The sequence below is a fragment of the Oncorhynchus mykiss genome, chromosome 31 (genome assembly GCF_013265735.2).
Source record: "Oncorhynchus mykiss isolate Arlee chromosome 31, USDA_OmykA_1.1, whole genome shotgun sequence".
NCBI classification, from domain to species: Eukaryota; Metazoa; Chordata; class Actinopteri; order Salmoniformes; family Salmonidae; genus Oncorhynchus; species Oncorhynchus mykiss.
In genome coordinates, this window is record NC_050571.1 from 43,642,604 (window position 1) to 43,670,562 (window position 27,959).

At 44.2% G+C, this 27,959-nt stretch overlaps 2 protein-coding genes across 5 annotated transcripts in view; one reads left to right on the forward strand and one right to left on the reverse strand.

Annotated features, from left to right (window-relative positions):
- Nucleotides 1–27,959, reverse strand: part of LOC110505197 (ecto-NOX disulfide-thiol exchanger 2) — a 310,546-nt gene that overhangs the window by 65,279 nt on the left and 217,308 nt on the right. For all 4 annotated transcript variants that reach the window (XR_002470708.2, XR_005041206.1, XM_021584251.2 and 1 more), the window contains exons 4-6: nucleotides 10,288–10,446; nucleotides 4,229–4,435; nucleotides 881–1,114 (exon numbers count right to left, since the gene is read on the reverse strand). Coding sequence is in view for 2 of the 4 variants with exons in the window: in XM_021584251.2 (XP_021439926.1) it covers nucleotides 881–1,114; nucleotides 4,229–4,435; nucleotides 10,288–10,446 (600 nt within the window). In the remaining 2 variants the exon portion in view is untranslated. The remainder of the gene's footprint in view (nucleotides 1–880; nucleotides 1,115–4,228; nucleotides 4,436–10,287; nucleotides 10,447–27,959) is intronic.
- Nucleotides 20,812–26,634, forward strand: LOC110505198. The gene is made up of 2 exons (XM_036970255.1): nucleotides 20,812–21,109; nucleotides 24,799–26,634. The coding sequence occupies exon 2, from the start codon at nucleotides 25,116–25,118 to the stop codon at nucleotides 26,148–26,150; it is 1,035 nt and encodes a 344-aa protein (XP_036826150.1). The 5' UTR covers nucleotides 20,812–21,109; nucleotides 24,799–25,115; the 3' UTR covers nucleotides 26,151–26,634.

Consider the following 27,959-nt stretch of genomic DNA (forward strand, 5'->3'; position numbering starts at 1 on the left):
TATAAGAACATCCAATAGTCAAAGGTTAATGAAATACAAATGGAATAGAGGGAAATAGTCCTATAATTCCTATAATAACTGCAACCTAAAACTACTTACCACCAGAAACCACCAGCTTTCATATGTTCTCATGTTCTGAGCAAGGAGCGTAAACGTTAGCTTACTTACATAGCACACATTGCACTTTTACTTTCTTCTCCAACACTTTGTTTTTGCGTTATTTAAACCAAATTGAACATGTTTCATTATTTATTTGGCTAAATTGATTTTATTGATGTATTATATTAAGTTAAAATAAGTGTTCATTCAGTATTGTTGTAATTGTCATTATTACAAACACATTTTTTTTTTAATCGTCCGATTAATCGGTATCAGCTTTTTTGGTCCTCCAATAATCGGTATCGGCGCTGAAAAATCATAATCGGTCGACCTCTAGTAGATACTAAAACTTCCGGCTGCTGCCTGGCTGTCATAAATGTTCACATCTAGCAGCTCAACTGAAAGTAGAGAAGCCACATTCATTAAATCTGCAGTTAAAATGTTACTGCTCTCTCTGTGAAACAGTCAATGGAGAACATGTCAAGGTGTTTGGGCTAAGACAGCAGCGAGGCTAACGGTTTTGCTAACCTCATCACTACCGGTAATTCACAAAACATAATGCTGACTTACTTTCCACTGTAATCCTCACATTCGGACATCTTTAAGTAGTACAAGTTGTGGGAGGGGATATTTTTGTACTACAGAAGATTACAGTAGCGGGGAAGCCTATGCTTTCCTTTCGCCATCTTTAAGTCTATAAATACATACGCACAAACGCATGCATAAACACATCAATCAAACACATTAAAGGCATACTCTTCGATAAGTCGTGGAGCCCCACCTTTAATCTTGTCTCCCAGCTGACTACACTCGTGGTCTGAGTAATGGACGATGAGTGGAGGAGAGGGGGGTCTGAAACGGTCCTCCTCCATTCTCCTGCGGTGCCTCTCCTCTCTGGCAAACATGCGCTGACGACACTCCCACTCATACAGGTCATCTCTGGCTTGGGCAAAATCCACATGGAGCCGCCCTGTGTCCTTTTTATCTGTACTGGAGCCCAGACGCATACGGTAGCCTGGGGAAGAGGGGGGAGCGAGAGCAAAGGGGGAGGGAGGAGGGGAGAGAGTTAGAACCAGGTGGTAACATCACGGTGACATTTCACTCTGTTAATCGAACAGGTACAGGGCAGTAGAATGCGGGAAATACACACACCACTTTCTGTCAGCCACCTGCATCTCTATCTTGATGCCTGACATCCTCTATTTGGGTTAAAACGATCTGTCCATCCACCTGTCTCTCCATCCCTCTGAGGCTCTCTCCCTATTTTTAATCTGTTTCATCCTCTGTCACAGCTGCATCCCAGCTAAAGTAGATTTTCTGGGTTGGAGTAGGAAACGACTCTGCTCTCTCTATACTAATTTATAGAGGAGACCTTAAGAGAGACTAATTGCTCCTCTAGTGACATGGTAGAAATTGCTAATTGCTCCTCTTTCCTTTTCTCCTCTCATATTTCTTTACTATCTCTACTCTCTTTCTGGTGTCTCTCCCGCTCTCTCATTCTGTTGCTCCCACTCTCTGTTTCTCTCTCTCCAGTCTCTGCCAAAAGGGAGAAATTAGCGTGGGCTTCCAGTTTACTTCTGCCTCTGCGTTTTGTGGGGCTGTGATATATGTCCTTCAGTTTGCATACAGAGAGAGATTTAATACGTGGCTGGAGTCTAGTACAGTGCCTTGCGAAAGAATTCGGCCCCCTTGAACTTTGCGACCTTTTGCCACATTTCAGGCTTCAAACATAAAGATATAAAACTGTATTTTTTTGTGAAGAATCAACAACAAGTGGGACACAATCATGAAGTGGAATGACATTTATTGGATATTTCAAACTTTTTTAACGAATCAAAAACTGAAAAATTGGGCGTGCAAAATTATTCAGCCCCTTTAAGTTAATACTTTGTAGCGCTACCTTTTGCTGCGATTACAGCTGTAAGTCGCTTGGGGTATGTCTCTATCAGTTTTGCACATCGAGAGACTGAAATTTTTTCCCATTCCTCCTTGCAAAACAGCTCGAGCTCAGTGAGTTTGGATGGAGAGCATTTGTGAACTGCAGTTTTCAGTTCTTTCCACAGATTCTCGATTGGATTCAGGTCTGGACTTTGACTTGGCCATTCTAACACCTGGATATGTTTATTTTTGAACCATTCCATTGTAGATTTTGCATTATGTTTTGGATCATTGTCTTGTTGGAAGACAAATCTCCGTCCCAGTCTCAGGTCTTTTGCAGACTCCATCAGGTTTTCTTCCAGAATGGTCCTGTATTTGGCTCCATCCATCTTCCCATCAATTTTAACCATCTTCCCTGTCCCTGCTGAAGAAAAGCAGGCCCAAACCATGATGCTGCCACCACCATGTTTGACAGTGGGGATGGTGTGTTCAGCTGTGTTGCTTTTACACCAAACATAACGTTTTGCATTGTTGCCAAAAAGTTCAATTTTGGTTTCATCTGACCAGAGCACCTTCTTCCACATGTTTGGTGTGTCTCCCAGGTGGCTTGTGGCAAACTTTAAACGACACTTTTTATGTATATCTTTAAGAAATGGCTTTCTTCTTGCCACTCTTCCATAAAGGCCAGATTTGTGCAATATACGACTGATTGTTGTCCTATGGACAGAGTCTCCCACCTCAGCTGTAGATCGCTGCAGTTCATCCAGAGTGATCATGGGCCTCTTGGCTGCATCTCTGATCAGTCTTCTCCTTGTATGAGCTGAAAGTTTAGAGGGACGGCCAGGTCTTGGTAGATTAGCAGTGGTCTGATAATCTTTTTGTATCCAAATCCAGCTTTAAACTTCTTCACAACAGTATCTCGGACCTGCCTGGTGTGTTCCTTGTTCTTCATGATGCTCTCTGCGCTTTTAACGGACCTCTGAGACTATCACAGTGCAGGTGCATTTATACGGAGACTTGATTACACACAGGTGGATTGTATTTATCATCATTAGTCATTTAGGTCAACAATGGATCATTCAGAGATCCTCACTGAACTTCTGGAGAGAGTTTGCTGCACTGAAAGTAAAGGGGCTGAATAATTTTGCCCGCCCAATTTTTCAGTTTTTAATTTGTTAAAAAAGTTTGAAATATCCAATAAATGTCGTTCCACTTCATGATTGTGTCCCACTTGTTGTTGATTCTTCACAAAAAAATACAGTTTTATATCTTTATGTTTGAAGCCTGAAATGTGGCAAAAGGTCGCAAAGTTCAAGGGGGCCGAATACTTTCGCAAGGCACTGTAGCTTTAGAAAAGAGAGATATTTAAGATATGGCTGGAGTCTAGTAGCTTTAGAAAAGAGAGAGATTTAAGATGTGGCTGGAGTCTAGTAGCTTTAGAAAAGAGCGATTTAAGATGTGGCTGGAGTCTAGTAGCTTTAGAAAAGAGAGCGATTTAAGATGTGGCTGGAGTCTAGTAGCTTTAGAAAAGAGAGCGATTTAAGATGTGTCTGGAGTCTAGTAGCTTTAGAAAAGAGAGAAATTTAAGATGTGTCTGGAGTCTAGTAGCTTTAGAAAAGAGAGAGATTTAAGATGTGGCTGGAATCTAGTAGCTTTAGAAAAGAGAGCGATTTAAGATGTGTCTGGAGTCTAGTAGCTTTAGAAAAGAGAGAGATTTAAGATGTGGCTGGAGTCTAGTAGCTTTAGAAAAGAGAGAGATTTAAGATGTGGCTGGAGTCTAGTAGCTTTAAAAAAGAGAGAGATTTAAGATGTGGCTGGAGTCTAGTAGCTTTAGAAAAGAGAGAGATTTAAGATGTGGCTGGAGTCTAGTAGCTTTAGAAAAGAGAGAGATTTAAGATGTGGCTGGAATCTAGTAGCTGGAAAAAGGAGATAAGATAACAAAACACCCTCTGGTGTCACATGACTAATGGGACTGGTACTGGTGATTCATTTCCTCCATTCAGAACTCTATTTATTTAACTACACATCTGCTATTGTCACCTCAATAGTAAGGGTATCGAAGACATTTATTCCACTACACCTCTAGTTTTCTTCTCATTGACCTGCATAGTGATGGTCTGAGTCAAGAGAGGGAACATTTATTCCACAACACCTCTAGTCGTTTTCTCATTGACCAGCATAGTTAAGGTCTCTGACTGGAAACAGGTTGCATTTATTTCATGATGTTTAATAGGAAACATAGGAAGCGTACCAGACAAGAAGAGGGCTCTGTCTACAGTGAACTCTTCAGTGAATCTGATGTGGCAGAAGTTCTTCTTGCTCTTGCGGATGGCGATGATGTCACCACACTGGCCAAACACCTCCACGATGAGTGCCTCGGTGGCATTCTCTGGCAGACCGCCCACAAACACCGTTTTACAACCTGGAGGGCGCTCCCTCATGGCCGGAGAGGGAAGGTCTGTAGATGAGAAGAGAGAGTCATCAAAACAGAGAACTAACTGTAAACTTGGAAACAAAGAATGATAATAAAGTATTAATTGGACCTGAGTTTTTTTAAACATTTATTTTATTTCATCTTTATTTAACCAGGTAGGACAGTTGAGAACAAGTTCTCATTTACAAATTCGACATGGCCAAGATAAAGCAAAGCAGTGCGACAAAAACAACATTGAGTTACACATGGGATAAACAAGCGTACAGTCAATAACACAATAGAAAAATCTGTATACATTGTGTGCAAATGAAGGAAGGAGGTACGGCAATAAATAGGCCCATAGTGGCAAAGTAATTACAATTTAGCAATTTACACTGGAGTGATATATGTCCAGATGAGGATGTGCAAGTAGAAATACTGGTGAGCAAAAGAGTAGAAAAACTAAAACAAATATGGGGATGAGGTAGGTAGTTGGTTGGATGGGCTATTTACAGATGGGCTGTGTACAGCTGCAGCGATCGGTAAGCTGCTCTGACAGCTGACGCTTAAAAGAAATCCCGCTACGCTCCCCAACGAACCATCAAACAGGCAAAGCATCAATACAGCATCAATAAGATCAAATGCTACTACCCCGGCTCTGACGCTTGTCAAATGTGGCAGGGCTTGCAAACTATCACAGATTACAAAGGGAAACCAAGTCACACACTGCCAGACGAGCTAAATACCTTCAATGCTCACTTCGAGGCAAGCAACACGCGTGAGAGCACCAGCTGTTCTGGGCGACTGCATGATCACGCTCTTCATAGCAGATATGAGTAAGACCTTTAAACAAGTTAACATTCACAAGGCTGCAGGGCCAGACATATTCCCAGGATGCATACTCAGGGCATGCGCTGACCAGCTGGCAAGTGTCTTCACTGACATTTTCAACCTCTCCCTGACACAGTCTGTAATAACTACATGTTTCAAGCAGACCACCAAGGTAACCTGTCTAAATGATTATCGCCACGTAGCACTCACATCTGTAGCCATGAAATGCTTTGAAAGGCTGGTCATTGCTCACATCAACACCATCATCCCAGACACCCTGGACCACCCCAACAGATCCACAGATGACGCAATCTCTATTGCACTCCACACTGCCCTTTCCCACATGGACAAAAGGGACACCTACATGAGAATGCTATTCATTGACTACAGCTTAGAGTTCAACACCATAGCTAAATGATGAGCTTCGGGGGTACTAAGGTTCCTGGGACCTAACCTCTCCCTCTGCAACTGGATCCTGGACTTCCTGACGGACCGCCCCCAGGCGGTGAGAGTAGGCAACAACACATCTGCAACACTGACCCTCAACATGGGGGCCCCTAAGGGGTGTATGCTTAATCCCCTCATGTACTCCCTGTTCACCCACGACTGTGTGGTCGCACACGACTCCAACACCTACCACACGATGGTGGTAGGCATGATCACCGGCAGCAATGAAACAGCCTTTACGGAGGTGTGGTGCAAGGACAACAACCTCTTACTCAAAGGAAGACAAAGGAGCTGATCGTGGACTACAATTAACAGAGAGCCAAGCACACCCCCCATTTATATCGATGGGGCTATAGTGGAGCGGGTCGAGAGCTTCAAGTTCCTCGATGGCCACATCATTATCACGGTCCAAACACACCAACACAGTTGTGATGAGGGCATAACAATGCCTCTGAAAATATGTGGCACGGGCCCTCAGATCCTCAAAAAGTAATACAGCTGCACCATCAAGAGCATCTTGACAGGCTGCATCACCGCTTGGTATGGTAACTGCTTGGCATCCGACTGCAAGGTAGTGCATACTGCCCAGTACATCACTGGGGCCGAGCTTCCTGCCATTCTGGACCTTTATACCAGGCGATGTCAGAGGAAGGCCAACAAATTTGTCAAAGACTCCAGCCACAGACTGTTCTCTCTGCTACCGCACGGCAAGCAATACCAACACACCAAGTTTGGAACCAACAGGACCCTGAACAGCTTCTACACCAAAGTCATAAGACTTCAAAACAAGACTACTAAATAGGAAATCAAATTGCTACCTGCATTGATCCTTTTTGGGGATTCTACCCACACATACTTACATCCCAAAACACACACTAAATATGCCAACACACAAATGCATACTGACGCGGCACACACACTGCTGCTAGTCACTATACCCCTACCTATACAGTTGTAGTCAGAAGTTTACATACACCTTAGACAAATACATTTAACTCAGATTTTCACAATTCCTGACATTTAATCCCAGTAAAAATTCCCTGTTTTAGGTCAGTTGGGTTCACCACTTAATTTCAAGAATGTGAAATGTCAGAATAATAGTAGAGAGAATTATTTATTTCAGCTTTAATTTCTTTCATCACATTCCTAGTGGGTCAGAAGTTTACACACTCAATTTTATTTGGTAGCATTGCCTTTAAATTGTTTCACTTGTGTCAAACGTTTCGGGTAGCCTTCCACAAGCTTCCCACAATAAGTTGGGTGAATTCTGGCCCATTCCTCCAGACAGAGCTGGTGTAACTGAGTCAGGTTTGTAGGCCTCCATGCTCGCACATGCTTTTTCAGCTTTTTAACTTTTCTATAGGATTGATGCCAGGACTTTGTGATGGCCACTCCAATACCTTGACTTTGTTTGCCCTTTTGCCACAACTTTGGAAGTCAGCTTGGGGTCATTGTCCATTTGGAAGACCCATTTGTGACCAAACTTTAACTTCCTGACTGATGTCTTGAGATGTTGCTTCAATTATATTGACACAATTCCCCCCCCCCCCTCATGATGCCATCTATTTTGTGAAGTGCACCAGTCCCTCCTGTAGCAAAGCACCCCCACAAGATGATGCTGCCACCCCCGTGCTTCACAGTTGGGATGGTGGTCTTCAGCCTGCAAAGCTTCCCCCTTTTTCCTCCAAACATAACAATGGTCATTATGGCCAAACAGTTCTATTTTTGTTTCATCAGACTAGAGGACATTTCTTCAAAAAGTACAATCTTTGTCCGCATGTGCAGTTGCAAACCATAGTCTGGCTTTTTTATGGCGGTTTTGGAGCAGTGTCTTCTTCCTTGCTGAGCGGCCATTCAGGTTATGTCGATATAGGACTTGTTTTACTGTGGATATAGATTATTTTGTACCCGTTTCCTCCAGCATCTTAACAAGGTCCATTGCTGTTGTTCTGGGGTTGATTTGCACTTTTCGCTCCAAAGTACATTCATCTCTAGGAAACAGAATGCGTCTCCTTCCTGAGCGATATGACGGCTATGTGGTCCCATGGTGTTTATACTTGCGTACTATTGTTTGTACAGATGAGCGTGGCACCTTCAGACATTTGGAAATTGCTCCCAAGGATGAACCAGACTTGTGGAGGTCTACAATTTTTTTTATGAGGTTTTGGCTGATTTTCTTTTGATTTTCCCATGATGTCAAGCAAAGAGGCACTGAGTTTGAAGGTCAGGCTTGAAATACATCCCCAGGTGCACCTCCAATTGACTCAAATTATGTCAATTAGCCTATCAGAATCTTCTAAAGCCATGACATCATTTTATGGAATTTTCCAAGCTGTTTATTAAAGGCACAGTCAACTTAGTGTATGTAAACTTCAGACCCATTGGAATTGTGATACAGTGAATGATAAGTGAAATAATCTGTCTGAAAACAATTGTTGGAAAAATTACTTAGGACATCTACTCTGTGCATGACACAACTGACTTGCCAAAACTATAGTTTGTTAACAAGACATTAGTGGAGTGGTTGAAAACCCTGTTTTAATGACTCCAACCTAAGTGTATGTAAACTTCCGACTTCATCTGTATATAAAATAAAACTGCTGCACGAAAATGTGCATATGAAAACCGTAACTGGCACACAGATCGGTATAAATGGTCAAATAGATTGGCATTCCACATGAGAAAGGTTGCCAACTCCTCCTGTAGCCTATTACCGGCAACTTCAGGAGAGTAATGGCAAAAATGGTGGGGTCAGGCTAAGGTTTCTTTCTTTCTCTAGATCTCTGGCTCCCTCTTGAGTTATTTGTGTCTTATTTCATCAAACAGTAAGCGTAAAGCATCAGACAAGCTCAATGCATATTGTTGATTTTATAAAACACATGGTGTGTCTATATACAGGTATATACGACTTTCGGTCGACCAAGATTTGTTTTATTCGGAGACAGCCCTAGTCTGTCTCTACAAGGTATTTGTATTAACGTAACAAGATTCAATGGTTGAGACATAAACTGAACAAGTTCCACAGACACTGTGACTAACAGAAATGGAATAATGTGTCCCTGAACAAAGGGGGGTAAAAATCAAAAGTAACAGTCAGTATCTGGTGTGGCCACCAGCTGCATTAAGTACTGCAGTGCATCTCCTCCTCATGGACTGCACCAGATTTGCCAGTTCTTGCTTTGAGATCTTCCACCAAGCCACCTGCAAGTTCCCGGACATTTCTGGAGGGAAAGTTTCTAGCCCTCGCCCTCCGATACAATAGGTCCCAGACGTGCTCAATGGGATTGAGATCCGGGCTCTTCGCTGGCCATGGCATGACATGACATTCCTGTCTTGCATGAAATCACGCACAGAACTAGCAGTATGGCTGGTGGCATTGTCATGCTGGAGGTTCATGTCAGGATGAGCCTGCAGGAAGGGTACCACATGAGGGAGGAGGAAGTCTTCCCAATAACGCACAGCATTGAGATTGCCTGCAATGACAACAAGCTCAATCCGATGATGCTGTGACACACCGCCCCAGACCATGACGGACCCTCCACCTCCAAATCGATCCCCCTTCAGAGTACAGGCCTCGATGTAACGCTCATTCCTTCGATGATAATCGGAACTCGACTTGTCAGCACTTTTTGACAGTCCTGTCTGGTCCAGCGACGGTGGCGACGTTGTTGCCGGTGATGTCTGGTGAGGACCTGCCTTACAACAGGCCTACTAGCCCTCAGTCCAGCCTCTCTCAGCCCATTGTGGACAGTCTGAGCACTGATGGAGGGATTGTGCGTTCCTGGTGTAACTCAGGCAGTTGTTGTTGCCATACTGTACCTGTCACGCATGTGTGACGTTTGGATGTACCGATCCTGTGCAGGTGTTGTTACACGTGGTCTGCCACTGCGAGAACGATCAGCTGTCCGTCCTGTCTCCCTGTAGCGCTGTCTTAGGCGTCTCACAGTACGGACATTGCAATTTATTGTCCTGGCCACATCTGTAGTCCTTATGCCTCCTTGCAGCATGCATAAAGCACATTCACGCAGATGAGCAGGGACCATGGGCACTTTTTTAGAGTCAGTAGAAAGGCCTCTTTAGTGTCCTAAGTTTTCATAACTGTGACCTTAATTGCCAACCATCTGTAAGCTGTCTTAACAGCCGTTCCACAGGTGCATGTTCATTAATTGTTTATGGTTCATTGAACAAGCATGGGAAATAGTGTTTAAACCCTTTACAATGAAGATCTGTGAAGTTATTTGGATTTTTACAAATTATTTGAAAAAGGGACATTTCTTTTTTTGCTGAGTTCAGTAAGCATATTATGTCTTAATTAAAGGGGAAGTTGAGTCATTTACAACTTAATGTCAGATGGTTTCTCACCCTAAAAGTAGTCTATGGGCCAGGAGAAACTGGAATGCATGGTTCGGTTTTCTTTAAACAGCCACTACAAACTTCAGCTAATTTTAGCCGCCACTGGCTAAAAACCAATGGGAGTGATATTTGTAAAGTTAATTATTTGATTTGATATTATCTAAAGGTGATTTGGCCACAAAATTAACATTGCTTGGTTGTCCCAATCACTTCCATAGATTTGTAGCGTGTTGCGGCTAAAGTTAAAAAGAGGGAAATAGACTTACGTGGGTTGGGGGGGAAGAGGGTACAGCTTTGGCAGTGGATGATCTCCTTGACGATGGGCAGATCTTGGGGAAGGGGGGGCGGGGGTACGTAACCAAGGCCAGGCATCATGGGGTTCATGGGAGCGATGCCCGTCATCATGCCAAGGCCTGAGTCGAAATCTGAAGGAGATGCACACACACATGAAAATCTCAATGTGGGATGAACCTGTGGAAATTTGTGTTTTTCTATGTGTGTTATTCCATTCTCATGTTTCATGTGACATTATACATTTCTCCTTGAGCACTTTGTGGAGGTTCTGTCAACACTGGGGAAACACAAACAGTTTATAAATAACTGAATCCATGCTCTCATGAATAAAAGAACATTCAGACATCCTGCATATTTAAAGTGGAGCTACGGCTACATGAGATTCTACTGACTGCTGATTGGCTGACCTTTAATGTTCTGTCTGTAGAGAGAGCGAGATGGATCGAAGAACCAGCCTTCCTTCACAGGTAGGGGACTATTGATTTAGACTGCAGCTGGATACACTCTGCACGCACAGAAACACTAGCTATGTATCTGCAGAGGGTTTTAGTGTGTGTGTGTGTGTGTGTGTGTGTGTGTGTGTGTGTGTGTGTGTGTGTGTGTGTGTGTGATGGACCACAATGTGAGGCCTGACTGTGACAAAACTGAAAAGAGTATAACAAAGTACCGCTTTTTAACCTCTATGTAAATTATGTTTAAATCCCACTTTGTGAGAGAGACAAGGACGCTTTTCAATAATTTCAGCTTTTTATGTGTGAGTGAGGAAGGTATAAATGAGGATGAAGGATGAGGAAGAGAGGGGGTCACAAGCCAGACATGTAGCTGGACCAATCAGAGGAGAAGACAGTAACCGGAAGTCTAGGTCTGCTTAATCCCTCTCTGTGGCCGTTATTGATGACCTCATATCTTATATTCATGCCCGGGTGATGACTTCCCCAGACCAGCGACGCAGAGGAGAGGTGAAGTGATGGCAGGAGTAGAAATAAAGGAGGGAGCAGTACAGCAGACTCTGTGTCTGCTGAATACCAAGGCCAGTCTCAGTGGCAGCTCTGGTCTCCGGGCTGGCTGAGAGGCCCACAGAGGAGCTCTCTGGTGGGTCTCAGAGAGGAGTGGAAGTGGTCCTTTTCTGAATGATGCAGTGAGGCCCACTGCAGAGCTCTGGCAGGTGTGAGCTGATTCATAACTGCCCCTTAGTACCCTGACACTGAGGAAATGGGAACAGTGCTGAAGAAAACACTCCCAGCTGGCACACTCATACACCCATTCTGAGCACAGAGAAGATCTGGTTTGATCAAGACAAAGCTGTTTCCATTTCGCTGCTGCCTTCTCCTTATTCCTTCCAGTGTGTGTGTGCATGCATACGTGCGTGCGTGCATGTGGTGTGTGTGTGTGTGTGTGTGTGTGTGTCCAATTCCATTGAGAGCCAGAGGACAGATGCATGCAGTAGAGCTGTTCTTCTCAGGGATATTCAGCTACAGTAGCTACAGTGGGATTCTCTGTACAGACAGAACAATGGAGACTCAACCCCCGGATTCAAGTTTCACATCTTTCAACATCTTCGGTTGAAAACACCCACACACTAACAAAAACACTATCGTCAGTGTGAAACAGGCCTCTTTCAGTCAGAGGTAAAACTCTGTAGAGACACAGAGAGCAGGGATCTCCTCTTGAACAGAAACATCAGTGGAGAACTTTATTCTCTCCACCCACACAAGGTCTCTCTCGCCATCTCTCTTCCCTCTCCCTCCATCTTTATGTCTCTTCATCTCTCCTCTTCTCTCTCTTTCACGCAAGCACAGTCGCCAACACACACATCCCTCCATGTTAAACAATCGACTTCCAAGAGGTTTGTTCAGGTCATTACATTTCATGCTGCCCGTCAATCAAAAGCAGCCAGAAGAAAAAATGTGGCATTTGACTAGAGATACCTCCTGGCCATCCAACACATCACATTAGTCCTCCCTTTATCCTTCTCCTCTCCCCCCTTCCTCCCCCTATTTTACAGGGTAAACCACCCCTCCAGCAGAGCAGGTACTGGGTGGAGGGAGGAAGGAATGCAATGAGGCATGCTGGGTAATAGTTTCTGATGAGGAGAGCAGGTCGGAGCACCTAGAATACGAACAGAGGCTCCAGTCTTAATGTGCTGCCAGACATCATCTCTACTTAACATAATGTATCTCTTTAAATCACTATCATAGAGGATCTTTCAATCTCCTCCACACTTTTGAAACAGATATCCCTCTATCTTCATCTCTGCCAAAGATCTGACTCTCTCGTAGTCCTCTCCAGCCTGAATGCGCAGCATACTTCTGTACCTCTGTCAGAAAACTAGCCTACTTCTTTCAGCCTATGAATTTGCAGCTACAGATCTCACTCTCTGTGTCTCTATCAGTCCTCGTTCTGCCAACAGCACTGGCTGCACACCTTGGAACCACTTACAGCTCCTTAACACTAAGTCAGCAGTTACGGAGACACAGGGGGCCAAGAGTAAAATGAAATTGGAAGGGTTTTCTTTATCTTAGTTATTTATTCAGGTAAATAAATGTTTAAGCCAGGAACACAAGAAGCTCCTTATATCCACTGCTTCTACTAGTATAATATGAATAGTTCATATACAGTGCCTTGCGAAAGTATTCGGCCCCCTTGAACTTTGCGACCTTTTGCCACATTTCAGGCTTCAAACATAAAGATATAAAACTGTATTTTTTTGTGAAGAATCAACAACAAGTGGGACACAATCATGAAGTGGAACGACATTTATTGGATATTTCAAACTTTTTTAACAAATCAAAAACTGAAAAATTGGGCGTGCAAAATTATTCAGCCCCCTTAAGTTAATACTTTGTAGCGCCACCTTTTGCTGCGATTACAGCTGTAAGTCGCTTGGGGTATGTCTCTATCAGTTTTGCACATCGAGAGACTGAATTTTTTTTCCCATTCCTCCTTGCAAAACAGCAAAATACAGTTTTATATCTTTATGTTTGAAGCCTGAAATGTGGCAAAAGGTCGCAAAGTTCAAGGGGGCCAAATACATTCGCAAGGCACTGTATATTATCAGATACAAACCTATGAGACCAAAACATTTGCTTGCTAATTTCACTGTCTGCTGCTTCTATTAGTTAGTATATTGTATAAATAGTTAAAAAGGGGACGACAGTAAGACTATACACCCAGTGTGTGTGTGTGTGTGTGTTAGAAGGGGGCAGTGACTGTTGTGGAGTTTCAACAGTAGCCTGTCCCCGCAACGTACCATGCCCCCATAGTGGAGTCTCTACAGTAGCCTGTCCCCGCAACGTACTATGCCCCCATAGTGGAGTCTCTACAGTAGCCTGTCCCCGCAACGTACTATGCCCCCATAGTGGAGTCTCTACAGTAGCCTGTCCCCGCAACGTGCCATGCCCCCATATTGGAGTCTCTACAGTAGCCTGTCCCCGCAACGTGCCATGCCCCCATAGTGGAGTCTCTACAGTACCCCGGCCTCATAAAACAACATATCCTCACAGCGGAACCTCTTCAGTACCACGTCCGTCCCCGCACAGCATTTCATTTCTGTAAGTTGAGTGAGCCTGATCTTCCAATAGCTATTCTGAATACAAAAACATAAACACAACATACAACAATTTCAAAGATTTTACTGAGTTACAATTCATATAAGGAAATCAGTCAATTGAAATAAATTCATCAGGCCCTAATCTATGGATTTCAGATGACTGGGCAGGGGCGCAGGCCCACCCACTTGGGAGTCAGGTCCACCCACTGGAGAGCCAGGTCCAGCCAATCAGAATTCATTTTTCCCCCACAAAAGGGCTTTATAACAGACATAAATATTCCTGAGCACGCCACTCCTCATCCGATCTTGCAGGTGAAGAAGCTGGATGTGGAGGTCCTGGGCTGGCTTGGTGACACATGGTCTGCGGTTGTGAGGCCGGTTGGATGTACTGCCGAATTCTCTAAAAATGACGTTGGAGGCGGCTTATGGTAGATAAATTAACTTTAAATTCTCTGACAACAGCTCTGTTGGACATGTCTACAGTCAGCATGTAAATTGCACATTCACTCAAAACTTGAGACATCTGTGGCATTGTGTTGTATGAGAAAACTACACAATTAGAATGGCCCTTTATTGTCCCCAGCACAAGTTGCACCTGTGTAATGATCATGCTGTTTAATTAGCTTCTTGATATGCCACACCTGTCAGGTGGATGGATTATCTTGGCAAAGGATAAATGCTCACTAACAGGGATGTAAACAAATTTGTGCACACAATTTCAGAGAAATACAATTTTTGTACATATGGACATTTTCTGCCATCTTTTATTTCAGCTCATGAAAAATGGGACCAACACTTTACATGTTGCATTTATATTATTGTTCAGTATACTTGGCTCTAGAAAGACTGATGATGCAATTACTTGGTGGCAGGTGGTGTTGCTTACCAGAGAGCCAATACATCTAATCAAAAGTGCAGTTTAAAGGGGAATGGAAACACTAGGATTTAGAACGGTAGCCTACTGTAACTGTAAATCGCCATATTGGCATTGTTGCGTCACTGGCAGGAGAGAAAAATTTGTAACTCCCAAAAATGGCTGAATTTACAGAGTAGCTCCGAGTCTGAGAAGTAGTTTAATACAAAGAATGAAATGTTAGTTAGTGTGCCTATAAACCTACTGAAGACATTCATGTTTGAGCTGATCGTTGTCCCAGATCAAATAATTTGTTCTCGTAGCAGTAATAACACAGACATGCTGGCTGAAACACCTCAGCTAGAGGGTCTGCTAGATAATGGCTAGAGTAGGAGTGTGTGTGTTATAGAGAGGTGGTGGCGATTCAGCCCAAAATCCCAGCGGATTGTGGCTGTATTACATCCAGTCAGAGGTTCCTGTCAGTCTGTCTGGATGGTGATGTATTACATCCAGTCAGAGGTTCCTGTCAGTCTGTCTGGTGACTGTATTACATCCAGTCAGAGGTTTCTGTCAGTCTGTCTAGATGGTGACTGTATTACATCCAGTCAGAGGTTCCTGTCAGTCTGTCTGGTGACTGTATTACATCCAGTCAGAGGTTCCCGTCAGTCTGTCTGGATGGTGACTGTTTTACATCCAGTCAGAGGTTCCTGTCAGTCTGTCTAGATGGTGACTGTATTACATCCAGTCAGAGGTTCCTTTCAGTCTGTCTGGTGACTGTATTACATCCAGTCAGAGGTTCCTGTCAGTCTGTCTGGATGGCGATGTATTACGTCCAGTCAGAGGTTTCTGTCAGTCTTTCTGGTGACTGTATTACATCCAGTCAGAGGCTCCTGTCAGTCTGTCTAGATGGTGACTGTATTACATCCAGTCAGAGGTTCCTGTCAGTCTGTCTGGATGGCGATGTATTACGTCCAGTGAGAGGTTTCTGTCAGTCTGGCGATGTATTACGTCCAGTCAGAGGTTTCTGTCAGTCTGTCTGGATGGTGATGTATTACATCCAGTCAGAGGTTCCTGTCAGTCTGTCTGGATGGCGATGTATTACGTCCAGTCAGAGGTTTCTGTCAGTCTGGCGATGTATTACGTCCAGTCAGAGGTTTCTGTCAGTCTGTCTAGATGGTGACTGTATTACATCCAGTCAGAGGTTTCTGTCAGTCTGTCTGGATGGCAATGTATTTATTGGACGTGTCCTGGCAAAAGAGGTTACGCGACCAGTTAGCAGCCGATATGCCAGTTAAATAATTGGTGAAATGTTGCTTGAATATAAATTGTTTAAGGTTAATATCAGTAGTGGATAGGTGCTCAATATATACAATCATTATCCTATAACAATGTTTATCACCAGTTCGAATCGCAGAAAGCATCATGAAATCTCATTCTAACCAATAATGTGGCATGCTCATTATAAATACATTGTGATTTAGTTTCGGTATCAGACTAACTTTTCTTATGATTTTGTTTGCGGAGCACACAGGCTGGAAGTTTATCGGCAGTTCAAGCTATGGGCACAAGGGAGAATTAGACGAGGTGCACATCGTCTCATCCCTGCGCGTGTTGTTTCTTCCATAAGGCGAGCACACCCAAAAGCAAAGGCATTGAATAAAAGTTTTAAGAAAACCAGTTCATTTAGTAAATCTATGCTTGCGCCTTATGTAAAAATAGTGTTTGTTAGCTTGTCCACTATAACAACAGGTTCAAGCGTAACCAGATAAACTTGCTTTGAAGATAAAACTAATCCCGTGCCCCTGTCATCAGAGTACTGAATTCAACTAGCTTTGGCTACCGTCTATTGGAAAGGAATGGTAACTACACTGGGCAGCTAGTTGGCAGAGTCAAAGTAGACTTCAATAATACAGTGGGGCAAAAAAGTATTTAGTCAGCCACCAATTGTGCAAGTTCTCCCACTTAAAAAGATGAGAGAGGCCTGTAATTTTCATCATAGGTACACTTCAACTATGACAGACGATTAAAAAAAAAATCCAGAAAATCACATTGTAGGATTTATTATGAATTTATTTGTACATTATTGTGGAAAATAAGTATTTGGTCACCTACAAACAAGCAAGATTTCTGTCTCTCACAGACCTGTAACTTCTTCTTTAAGAGGCTCCCCTGTCCTCCACTCGTTACCTGTATTAATGGCACCTGTTTGAACTTGTTATCAGTATAAAAGACACCTGTCCACAACCTCAAACACTCCAAACTCCACTATGGCCAAGACCAAAGAGCTGTCAACGGACACCAGAAACAAAATTGTAGACCTGCACCAGGCTGGGAAGACTGAATCTGCAATAGGTAAGCAGCTTGGTTTGAAGAAATCAACTGTGGGAGAAATTATTTGGAAATGGAAGACATACAAGACCACTGATAATCTCCCTCGATCTGGGGCTCCATGCAAGATCTCACCCGTGGGGTCAAAATGATCACAAGAACAGTGAGCAAAAATCCCAGAACCACACGGGGGGACCTAGTGAATGACCTGCAGAGAGCTGGGACCAAAGTAACAAAGCCTACCATCAGTAACACACTACGCCGCCAGGGACTCAAATCCTGCAGTGCCAGACGTGTCCCCCTGCTTAGGCCAGTACATGTCCAGGCTCATCTGAAGTTTGCTAGAGAGCATTTGGATGATCCAGAAGAAGATTGGGAGAATGTCACATGGTCAGATGAAACCAAAATATTATTTTTTGGTAAAAACTCAACTCGTCATGTTTGGAGGACAAAGAATGCTGAGTTGTATCGAAAGAACACCATACCTACTGTGAAGCATGGGGGTGGAAACATCATGCTTTGGGGCTGTTTTTCTGCAAAGGGACCAGGACGACTGATCCGTGTAAAGGAAAGAATGAATGGGGCCATGTATCGTGAGATTTTGAGTGAAAACCTCCTTCCATCAGCAAGGGCATTGAAGATGAAACGTGGCTGGGTCTTTCAGCATGACAATGATCCCAAACACACCGCCCGGGCAACGAAGGAGTGGCTTCGTAAGAAGCATCTCAAGGTCCTGGAGTGGCCTAGCCAGTCTCCAGATCTCAACCCCATAGAAAATCTTTGGAGGGAGTTGAAAGTCCGTGTTGCCCAGCAACAGCCCCAAAACATCACTGCTCTAGAGGAGATCTGCATGGAGGAATGGGCCAAAATACCAGCAACAGTGTGTGAAAACCTTGTGAAGACTTACAGAAAACGTTTGACCTCATTGCCAACAAAGGGTATATAACAAAGTATTGAGAGAAACTTTTGTTATTGACCAAATACTTATTTTCCACCATAATTTGCAAATAAATTCATAAAAAATCCTACAATGTGATTTTCTGGATTTTATTTCTCATTTTGTCTGTCATAGTTGAAGTGTACCTCTGATGAAAATTACAGGCCTCTCTCATCTTTTTAAGTGGGAGAACTTGCACAATTGGTGGCTGACTAAATACTTTTTTGCCCCACTGTAGATGCCATTTAGCAGACGCCTTTATCCAAAGCGAACTGGGTACATAGCAGTGGAAACAGATCATAGAAACAGGATTACAATGTTGATATCATGGATGGTCAGTCCATGCATCTATAGTACTGTCTTTGAATTTAAGAGTGGTTACATTTCTCCAGCCCCAATCCCTCAGCTTTTTACCCAAAGAGGAGCAGGGAGACACTTTGTTATTATTTCTACTGCTAATTGCCACTTTAAGAAGTTAAGATGCAGATTAAATACACCCCAAAATATGTTACAGATACTATAAAAATGTCCCATCACTCAGACAGTTAGTGAATACACAGCATCCAGCACAGCAAACAATCAATCACTCAAATGTATTTTTTCAAAAGCCCTTTTTACATCAAAATAATAACCAAAGTGGTTATAGAGGGTGCAACAGTTCAACTGACATTTGCTCCTGAGGTGTTGGCTTTTCATAGCTGAGCATTCATAGGTTGAGAGAGAGTCGAAACAGCAGGACCCGGACAAGGTAGCACATCCATTGGGACAAGGTTAAAAACGGGTTGAAATGGGTAAAAAAAAAAATCAGCTGAAAAACAATTCCAACCTGATTTCCTTTGTGGATGTGTGTATCTTTGAATTCGCTGTTGAATGGCCTGCTCCTTCTCCATTTTCGGAACACCATCCCGCTCCCCCAAAGTGATCGATAGTATATCTTGGCTCGCACTGTGATGATCGTGATTCTGAGCTCTCAGGTTCATACAGCGAGTTGTGGTCTTCACTGATCTCACTCTCTGTCAGCTCCATCTGTGGAGTATAGGGGCAGGACTCAGTTATATACTGATGGTTGTGAGCTCAATCTAGCTGGGCCCCGAGCTCTTTAGTGATGGTCCCGGTGGACCTCTTCTCCACCGCAGCACAGGAACACTCTGGCACCCAGGAGTCAGTTTGGCATGCTGTACTAACCGTTCTTCCCTGGTGCTAGAAAACAATTAGGGCATCTATTAGGCTATAGTTATATTCAAGAATCACTGCAAATACTTGAAAAAACATGGATTTGCATGTACCTCCTTTGCCTCCCTCCTGCACAGTCTCCTCCAGGATGAAAACATTTTCAGGGATGAAGATGTCATCCTAAAAAAACAAAAAACGTTTTGTTAAGACAACTGAACCCAGTTGGCATTAACAAGCTTCCTATCGTGAATGCTTTGTCAACACACACACACACACACACACAGCAAATACAGGGACATTTATTTTTCAGCAAACATTAGCTATGTCAACTTCAGTCTAGCTAAATGAGGTGGAGCTAACAAAACAATACAAAAACAAATCTGTCAACAAAATGTATTACAGTACTTGACTATCTGAGGTGGAAGCTAGCTACAGTAACTACCTAATAACAGGGGTACACAGATAAACTGTTGCAATTTTAGTTGCAGTTGAGTTGCTTGCTAAAGTTATTTGCTGGGGGTGTTACACAAAACACTTCTGATGCAATTAGCTGGTTACCTTCAACTAGAGTTGCAACCAAGTTGTCCAGTGTCTAACGCTAGCCTAGTCAACAACAGTCATGACCGGTTAACGTTACCTCAGACTTCATTGTATTGGCTCGCGTTCAGTCGCTTTTGCTTGACTCCAAAGTCAGCGATGTTGATGATGGTTGGTCGGTAACCCCTACACCATAACAAACGGAGGCACTAGCAGAGGGCTTCAACGTAGGCGTATGACTCCTTTCCATTCGGAAACTCCCGGTTGCCTGACTGAAAGTGCCCTTCCTCGCAAAGGTCTGCCTCTGCGAAGTGCAGTCTGCAGATCCTGCTAGCTCGAGCTGGCACGTCCTTCCTCTTCAGGACATGGAGCCACTTCTTCAAAAGTTGTGGGTCCTTGGGCAGGATGGTAGTTTACAGAGGGATTTTTTTTGTTGCCAATTCATACAGCCTCGCGCTACACAGTTCATTTTTGAATTACTACTTGTTATTGCCATCTTCGTTGTCCGCTCCTAACTTAACTCTCTTCGATTCAATCTCCTCGCGAAAACTCAATACCACTTGATTCCTGCCAGTGACGCACTGGCGACAGTCATTACTATGGCAATTAAAAATTCCGCTGACCATAGATCAAATAAACCTGGTTGACGATCAAAATACAAAATATAGAGATGTTTTTATGTTAAATGCACATGTTTAGTATTAGTGGATTGTAATAACATATTAAAACATGTAATAACGTATTCACTGACTGTTGTCTGCCTGGGCTTAACCATGCAATTTTGGCTTGTACTCTGTGTTATACCTTCCCCCTCTCTCTGTTTCTCTATATACTAACTACACTGGAAACCCCCACACGGGTGGCTGACTAAGATAATATACACACTGAAAACCCATAAATACACGCACACAGTCAAAACCCTTTGGGATGGGCTCCAAAGACAAAGAACTCTGTCGAGAACCAATGGGATACTGACACCAGGCTGGGGAGGACTGTCTATCACCTACAAGCAGCCTACCAGGAGCCAGGACTACCAGAATCTACTTACGTCATTTCAATGTATAAATGAACTGCACAAATATGTTTTTAGGCCTCTTCTTCCGATAGTTCCTTAAGACTGGACGAATGGGAGCCGTGCAGCACGTTTTGCCAAATATCATTACGCATGAATAAACAGCCTTTATTATACCGTATCCGCTTTGTCCAGAGTCTCATCTTGGTCTCGTTTCTCCAATAACTAATCATTAACAAATTGGTAGCAAGAGGATGGTTGAAACCCATGAATTCGGTCCATAGACTTGATGAGAGAAAAGACAAGTTGACGACAGATTCTAGAAGGACGGGCGACCTGTCTACAGGAGCCATCGGGGATTCAACTCGCCTCAGGAAACTGATCAAAGAGCTCGACACTATAAGGTAAGCAGAACCTGTTAAATCAAAATCTGCATATTATATCATAGTCAATATCCAAATTATGATCAGGAGTACTGAGTGCGTGAGTATGAATTGCCGTTAAATTTATGAAAACATTTCCGATAACCAAAGGCATTTGCATAATGATATCTGTGTAAATATATTGTTCAAATCTGATTCAAATAGTCTGGCAACAATTGATATGTAAATCGGCTGGGTGTAACGGTGAGGAATTGGAGGACAGAATGTGATATATTGTTTAAAATCTAATCCATATAGTCTGGCAATAGTTGATATGTAAATCGACTAGGTGTTACGGTGAAGGATTTGATAACAGAATTTGATGGAATGTGATGCACTGTTTTAATCGGATCCATATAGTCTGGCAATATTCGATGTGGCAATCGTGTAGGTGTTACGGTGAGGGATTCGATAACTCAGTGAAATGAAATATGAATGAGATGATGAAATTTTTTGTTAATTGATCGAGACGTATATTTAAGACTGGAACTAGTGGGGTAGGCATCCCACTAGGAGCATCAGTTAATAAGCTAAATAATTGGACTATGAGTGAAGGAATTAAACCTGATCTCTCCAGATTAATGTCACTGATTCACCGTTCCATGAGACCGAGTGATACTGACCACCGGCTCTAAATTTGACCGCCGAGTCAAAGGTTTGGGCGGGGTTGTGCGGCCGCCGTGCCGTGTAACGAATTGATTTCTGTTCTCTTTGTGCTGTTGGGGTTGCCTATAATTAATTTGACAAATATTATAGAAGGCATCTGAATGCATTGTCATTGACCCAAAAGTAGGCGTTTGGGACACTAACATTTTGCCAGGCAGTAGAAATGTGTGAAGCTGTAAAATTACTCCAATAAAATACCCTAGACGCATAATTATCTTGCGAATATCCCTTTTCGATATTATAGTACAGTAATTCTACAAAACTCTGTGTGCACGAGGGTGAGACACGAGAGATAAGTCTGTGTTGGCACCAGGGATACATTGCTGGTTTCGACCAAGTGACCGGCTAAGTGCACATAGTTGCTGAGGGCCATAGTGCAATGTCTTGTTAGCACATTTAGCTGTTTTTTAATTGTTTTACATTATTTTTTATCGGACCCAGACATAGTGAATCGTCAATATGGCCTCAATTACCGTTCCCAAACTCAAATTCAATGAATATCTAGATCAGAGAATACAGGAAAGGGCAGGAGGAAAACAGGAGTATAAATCAATAAAGAAGATATGGGGGGAAATTAGGCTGAGATGGACCCAGGCAGGTTACATTAGTGGATTTGCCCCGTCAAGGGAACAACTCAGCGCTATGGAAAGAGAATTAGAGGAGGCAGTCAGGCACGGGAAAGAGAGTGAGGCAGAAAGGAATAGCAGCCATTTTTTCAAGAAGGAAGGAACGAAGGAGAGAGAGAGAGCTGAGGCTGAGCTGAGAATAGGGACAAGGGCAATAGAGGAGACAAAAAGGACACGCCCACAAAAGAAACCTGATATGATGGGGGTGCTTGCTGGGGCCTCAGATGACGTCAGAGAAGGCACAATCAACAACCACAACACACCACCGCCCACCGTGACCACCCCATCGGCCCCGCTCTCTCTATACCCGCCACTGCCACAGGAAGAGAAGACTGAAGTGCCACCTCCCTATTCACAAAATCCATTCGCACACCTCCCACACAACCCATTTAAAACCCACACCACACCAGCAGCCATACAGGCCCCGGTCTTCATGGTGCAGGGAGGACAGCTAAAAGGGAACATGACTGTGGGGATTCAAGAAGGCCTCCTCGTCTGTGAAGAAAGGCCCGATTGCTCAAGCCCCACAGCACTACAAGGCCCAGGTGGGTCCCTGCCGAACTACCCACAAGGAAGGGAAGGTGGATCTCAACCGGGCCTCCTAAAGAGAGAAGGCCACGATCTTATTCAGTTCTCCTCTACTCCAAACACAGACAATTAGCTGAAATCATAGGCTTGAGACAAGCACTGAAAGGAGCAGGAATGGGCCTACCAACTTCCCCTACGCCCAGCAGCTGATCCACGCTTCGTTGAGTACCAGCCTTGGAAGACCACATTGATGGGACAGATGCCCAGCCTACATGGAGGAGCCTCTACATGGCTACACCAACTGCAATGAAAACACTACTAGCCAAAGCCACGAACACAGGATGAGGAGGAGGAAGAAGAGGACCCCCTCCTCTACAATACAACCACCCAGGACCCAGCCACATGCAGCAGCAACAGCAAGATTACAACCAACCACAGTTTCCAGGTATGGCAGGGAACACCATGCCCTGGCCATAAAAGATGCCCACACTGTCTGAAACCCCAGAAGTGTACTGACTAAAATGCCTACCCACAGGGCCTGCCACCCCTCACATCCAGTTTAAGTTCAACCAACTGAAAGCTCAAATCTACACTCTGCACCCATATAAGAATCCCCAAGATGAGATCCATTGCACACTCAATGCAACAGAAACTGATGACTGCCTCTACACTGCAGACTGGGACGAAGACATGATGCACCTGACCCCACCTATCAGGTGTTGTACCATTGTGTGTGGCCCAGAGGGGGTGGCAGCACCGGTCATCCTACGATCAAGGAACCTCCATGCACCCCTGGCCTGGACGGCTGAAGCATCAACAGCCATAGCACTCCTGACAACAGATCTATCAGCGGCAGCAGCTCTGACTGCACCTGACTACAAGAACAAGTTCCATTTGGATGTTTCTGAAAGGGAAGGATTCACCTCATCCGTCCTATTCCAGAAACAAGAGGGGGAGAGAAGGGTCTTGATGTACTACTCTTCAAACTTGACCACATTGAGGTAGGATAGACAACATGCTCCAGATACGTTGCTGCAGTAGCAAAAGCTATTGAAAAAACAGCTCACCTCGTGATGTCACCCTTCAATCAGCCATCATCCCTCAACCAGCATCGGCCCAATTAGCTGAAATCATCGGATTGACGCAGGCCCTCATCAGAGGAAAAGGAAAGACTGTGAATATCTATAGAGACTCAGCCTATGCCCATGAAGCAGTCCACACTGATGGACCCAGAACTTTTATGAGAAACACATGGCCCCACACACGAAGGCAAACTAAAGACCCTCCAAAAGGCCTCGCACATCTGGTGGCACCCTCACATAAAAAATATGACTGACTTATTTTATGACGATGATTTATTTTGTGATGAACGCAATGTTTGTGACAGACACAACCCAAAGAAACCATATCGAACACCAATGGGCTCATACCCAGTACCTAAGACATGATTTCAGGATATTAGCATAGATTACACTGACATGGGGACGAATAATGTGGTTAATGGGAAACAATACCTATTAGTGATGGTGGATAGGTTTTCCAAATGGGTAGAGGCAATTCCAACGGCGGGGGAGGATGCGAAATCAGTTATAGGCCACAATCCCAAGGTCTCATGGAACACGCAAGTCAAACGTATGTGCCGGGTCGAAGTTGAAATGGGTCGAAGCCCTGCCCCTGGCGTTGATGGCCATGAGAGCATCACAAGGGTCAGGCACCTATTCTCTCCTAATGAGATAATGACTGGTAGAGTCATGCCTGGCCCACCAAGGGAGGGAGGTCATATGCCCGCCCTTGATGTGCAATAAATTGTAATGTCTAATTATGTGAAAAAACTGACGGTTCTCTCTGCAGCACTCTCTACCCAGGTTCACAAGGTCCAGGAGGGGGAGCTGCCGGGGGACACGCCACCACTGAAGGTAAAAGTTGGAGACTGGGTAAGGGTAAAGGTCCAGAAGAGAAAGTGGCTGGAACCCAGGTGGACTGGTCCGTACGAAGTGAAGGAGGTTACTTCACACTCAGTCCAGGTCAAAGGTAAATTGGGCGCACCTTTGCACCACCTCACACATTGTACACCAGCTCCAACCCCTTCCCGCACACTGACGGAAGTCAGAACCGACCTAAGTGGTCTACATTCGGCCCCAAATCTTGCACCTCCTTAGTCAGGGAAAATGGGAGGTTCAGCCCCATATTCACTGACTAAGTCACACCGTACTCCTTGGGAACGGTTGGGGATCTCCGGACCCCTGTTTGTTATTTTTCTTCTCATAGGAGGAGTCACTGTATGCACACTCACATGGCTTATAGACCAACAGATGCACCCACTACAGATTCACACACTGAATTCTACTCTGCCAGGTGAAACTAACTCTCTCTCTTTTCCCTCCTATCCACCACAAGACCATACCGTTTCTAGGCGTGAGGTGGGGGTCACTAAGTGCACCCCCCAGGAGTTGAAGAGCACCACCTTGTGTTTTCCTTTCAATGCCACCACCACCGCTTACCTGCCTTGGAGCCTTTTGGGTCATGCGCAAAATAGTCTGGGGCTACCTGCCTGGACCTATTCCAGTTTTAACTGGTATATAACCAAAGGGGGATATGGTGAGTGGTCTTGGAAAAACCTGGTGGTGGAAACAGGGTCCAGCTATTCCAAGGGACGGGTTGTCCTTGCCTGGCGCAAACGGCTTACACTTTCACGCACTGGTTTTCAACTAAAGCTGATTGTACGACCTGGGACCACTATGGGTTGCCAGGTTTTTACGTTGGCCCCATATGTAGATACCAGCAGGACTGAAGTCCATTTCACACTATATATCTGCGTTACGCCACAACCACAGCCTACTTCTGTGACGGTGCGTGACAATATGGCAAAGCCACATACCCTACCCCAGCACAGGGATGGGTGGGGTTCTGCTGTTTTAGTGGTCACTACCCCTACCCCGGATGAGAACATTCGGGTTGCTACAGGTGTCTCAGGTTTGTCTAACAATTGGTTATTATTGACCGAACAAGCAGCCAATACAACCCCCACTAGTTGCGTAGTTTGCATGGGTGCCAGACCATTGCTCCGCATTGTCCCGGCCACTGTCGAGATTGGATGTTTAATGCCCCTTATGGACAAAGACAATCCGACTGGTAGGATCCTTGTGGGATGCAGTTTACCCTGTTGTCTCCGCTACGGTCAGGGCACCAGTATTTTCCTCTGATGTTGCCTGGGCCAAATTCTCCTGTATTAACATGACAGGGGGTATACTACAGTTAGGTTTGCTCCCTGTTGGTTGGTGTACAAATACTATCGTAGTAGTTGGTGGTTTTAAGCCAGTGATCAGGGCTGACATCTGGTGGTGGTGTGGGGGACCTCGGCTTTTGACAGAACTCCCAATAATGCTACGGGTACTTGTGCGCTTGTAACACTTCTGCTGCCTATCTCTGTTTACCCTATAGGTGTGGGTGATTTGGTGACCCGGATACAGGCTGTGGACCCACAGTTTCTGCCTACCAGAACCAAGCGGGAAGCAGCCCTGACTGTTGGGGATCCCACGTATATTGATGCTATAGGTGTTCCTAGGGGGGTCCCTGATGAGTACAAGCTGGTGGACCAGGTCGCCGCAGGTTTTGAATCATCTCTCTGCTGGTGGTGCACTGTGAATAAAAATGTTGACCGCATTAACTATATACATTTCAACGTCCCAAAAATTAGGTAACTGGACTCAACAAGGTTTTGAGGCCATACATGGTCAACTGGCGGCTACCTCCCTTATGGCTTTTCAAAATCGAAATCCCACTCTGGGGTTGATACCAGCACGTGGGACTCCTGGATGGATGCATTTGGTAAATATAAGGTCCTGGTCTCTTCTATTCTGGTCTCTATCTCTGTGTTTGTTGCAATATTAACCCTCTGTGGCTGTTGTTGCATCCCATGTGCCCGCTCCCTGCTTTCTCGAGTTATTACTTCTGCTATTGCACCAAATAATGACCCTGCACTGATGTTCCCCCTCCTACAACAGGAGGATCCTCTGGTGGAGTTTGAAACATGCACATATGAGTAATTTTCACGTCTCTTTGGAGACGTGAAGAGGGGGACTACAAATGTCCTAAGTTTCCTGTTCTATTTTTCTTACTTTTAGTTTTTGTCACGTCTATTCAGAGGTGAAGAGGGGGATTTGTAATAACATATTAAAACATGTAATAATGCATTCACTGACTGTTGTCTGCCTGGGCTTAACCATGCAATTTTGGCTTGTACTCTGTGTTATACCTTCCCCCTCTCTCTGTTTCTCTATATACTAACTACACTGGAAACCCCCACACGGGTGGCTGACTAAGATAATATACACACTGAAAACCCATAAATACACGCACATACTCAAAACCCTTTGGGATGGGCTCCAAAGACAAAGAACTCTGTCGAGAACCAATGGGATACTGACACCAGGCTGGGGAGGACTGTCTATCACCTACAAGCAGCCTACCAGGAGCCAGGACTACCAGAATCTACCTACGTCATTTCAATGTATAAATGAACTGCACAAATATGTTTTTAGGCCTCTTCTTCCGATAGCCAAAAGGCTCCAAGGCAGGTTTCCTTAAGACTGGACGAATGGGAGCCGTGCAGCACGTTTTGCCAAATATCATTACGCATGAATAAACGGCCTTTATTATACCGTATCCGCTTTGTCCAGAGTCTCATCTTGGTCTCGTTTCTCCAATAACTAATCATTAACAGGATCGAATACATCTCTTTGCTTAGATTTACTTCCTAAAGTGTTTCCATTCCCCTTTAATGTGTCAAGTGTCTTGGATAATAGATGGTTTCTGGGGAGGTCCCCACTTTGAAAACAAGACAGAGCGAGAGAGGAGGAAAAGAGGAGGCGGAAACAGAGATAAGAAAGCCATAGAAGATTTCATAGTGTCCTAATTATAGTCTGGATTGGTTTGTCTTCAATCAGTTTTTATAAAAGCCATGACAATTGCTACTGTATTGCAATGTTAGTATCTTCCTTTCTGGGCCATTG

What these genes read in the sequence shown, in the direction of transcription:
- LOC110505198 (XM_036970255.1), top strand. Translation starts at nt 25,116, where the DNA reads ATGGGAGGTTCAGCCCCATATTCACTGACTAAGTCACACCGTACTCCT.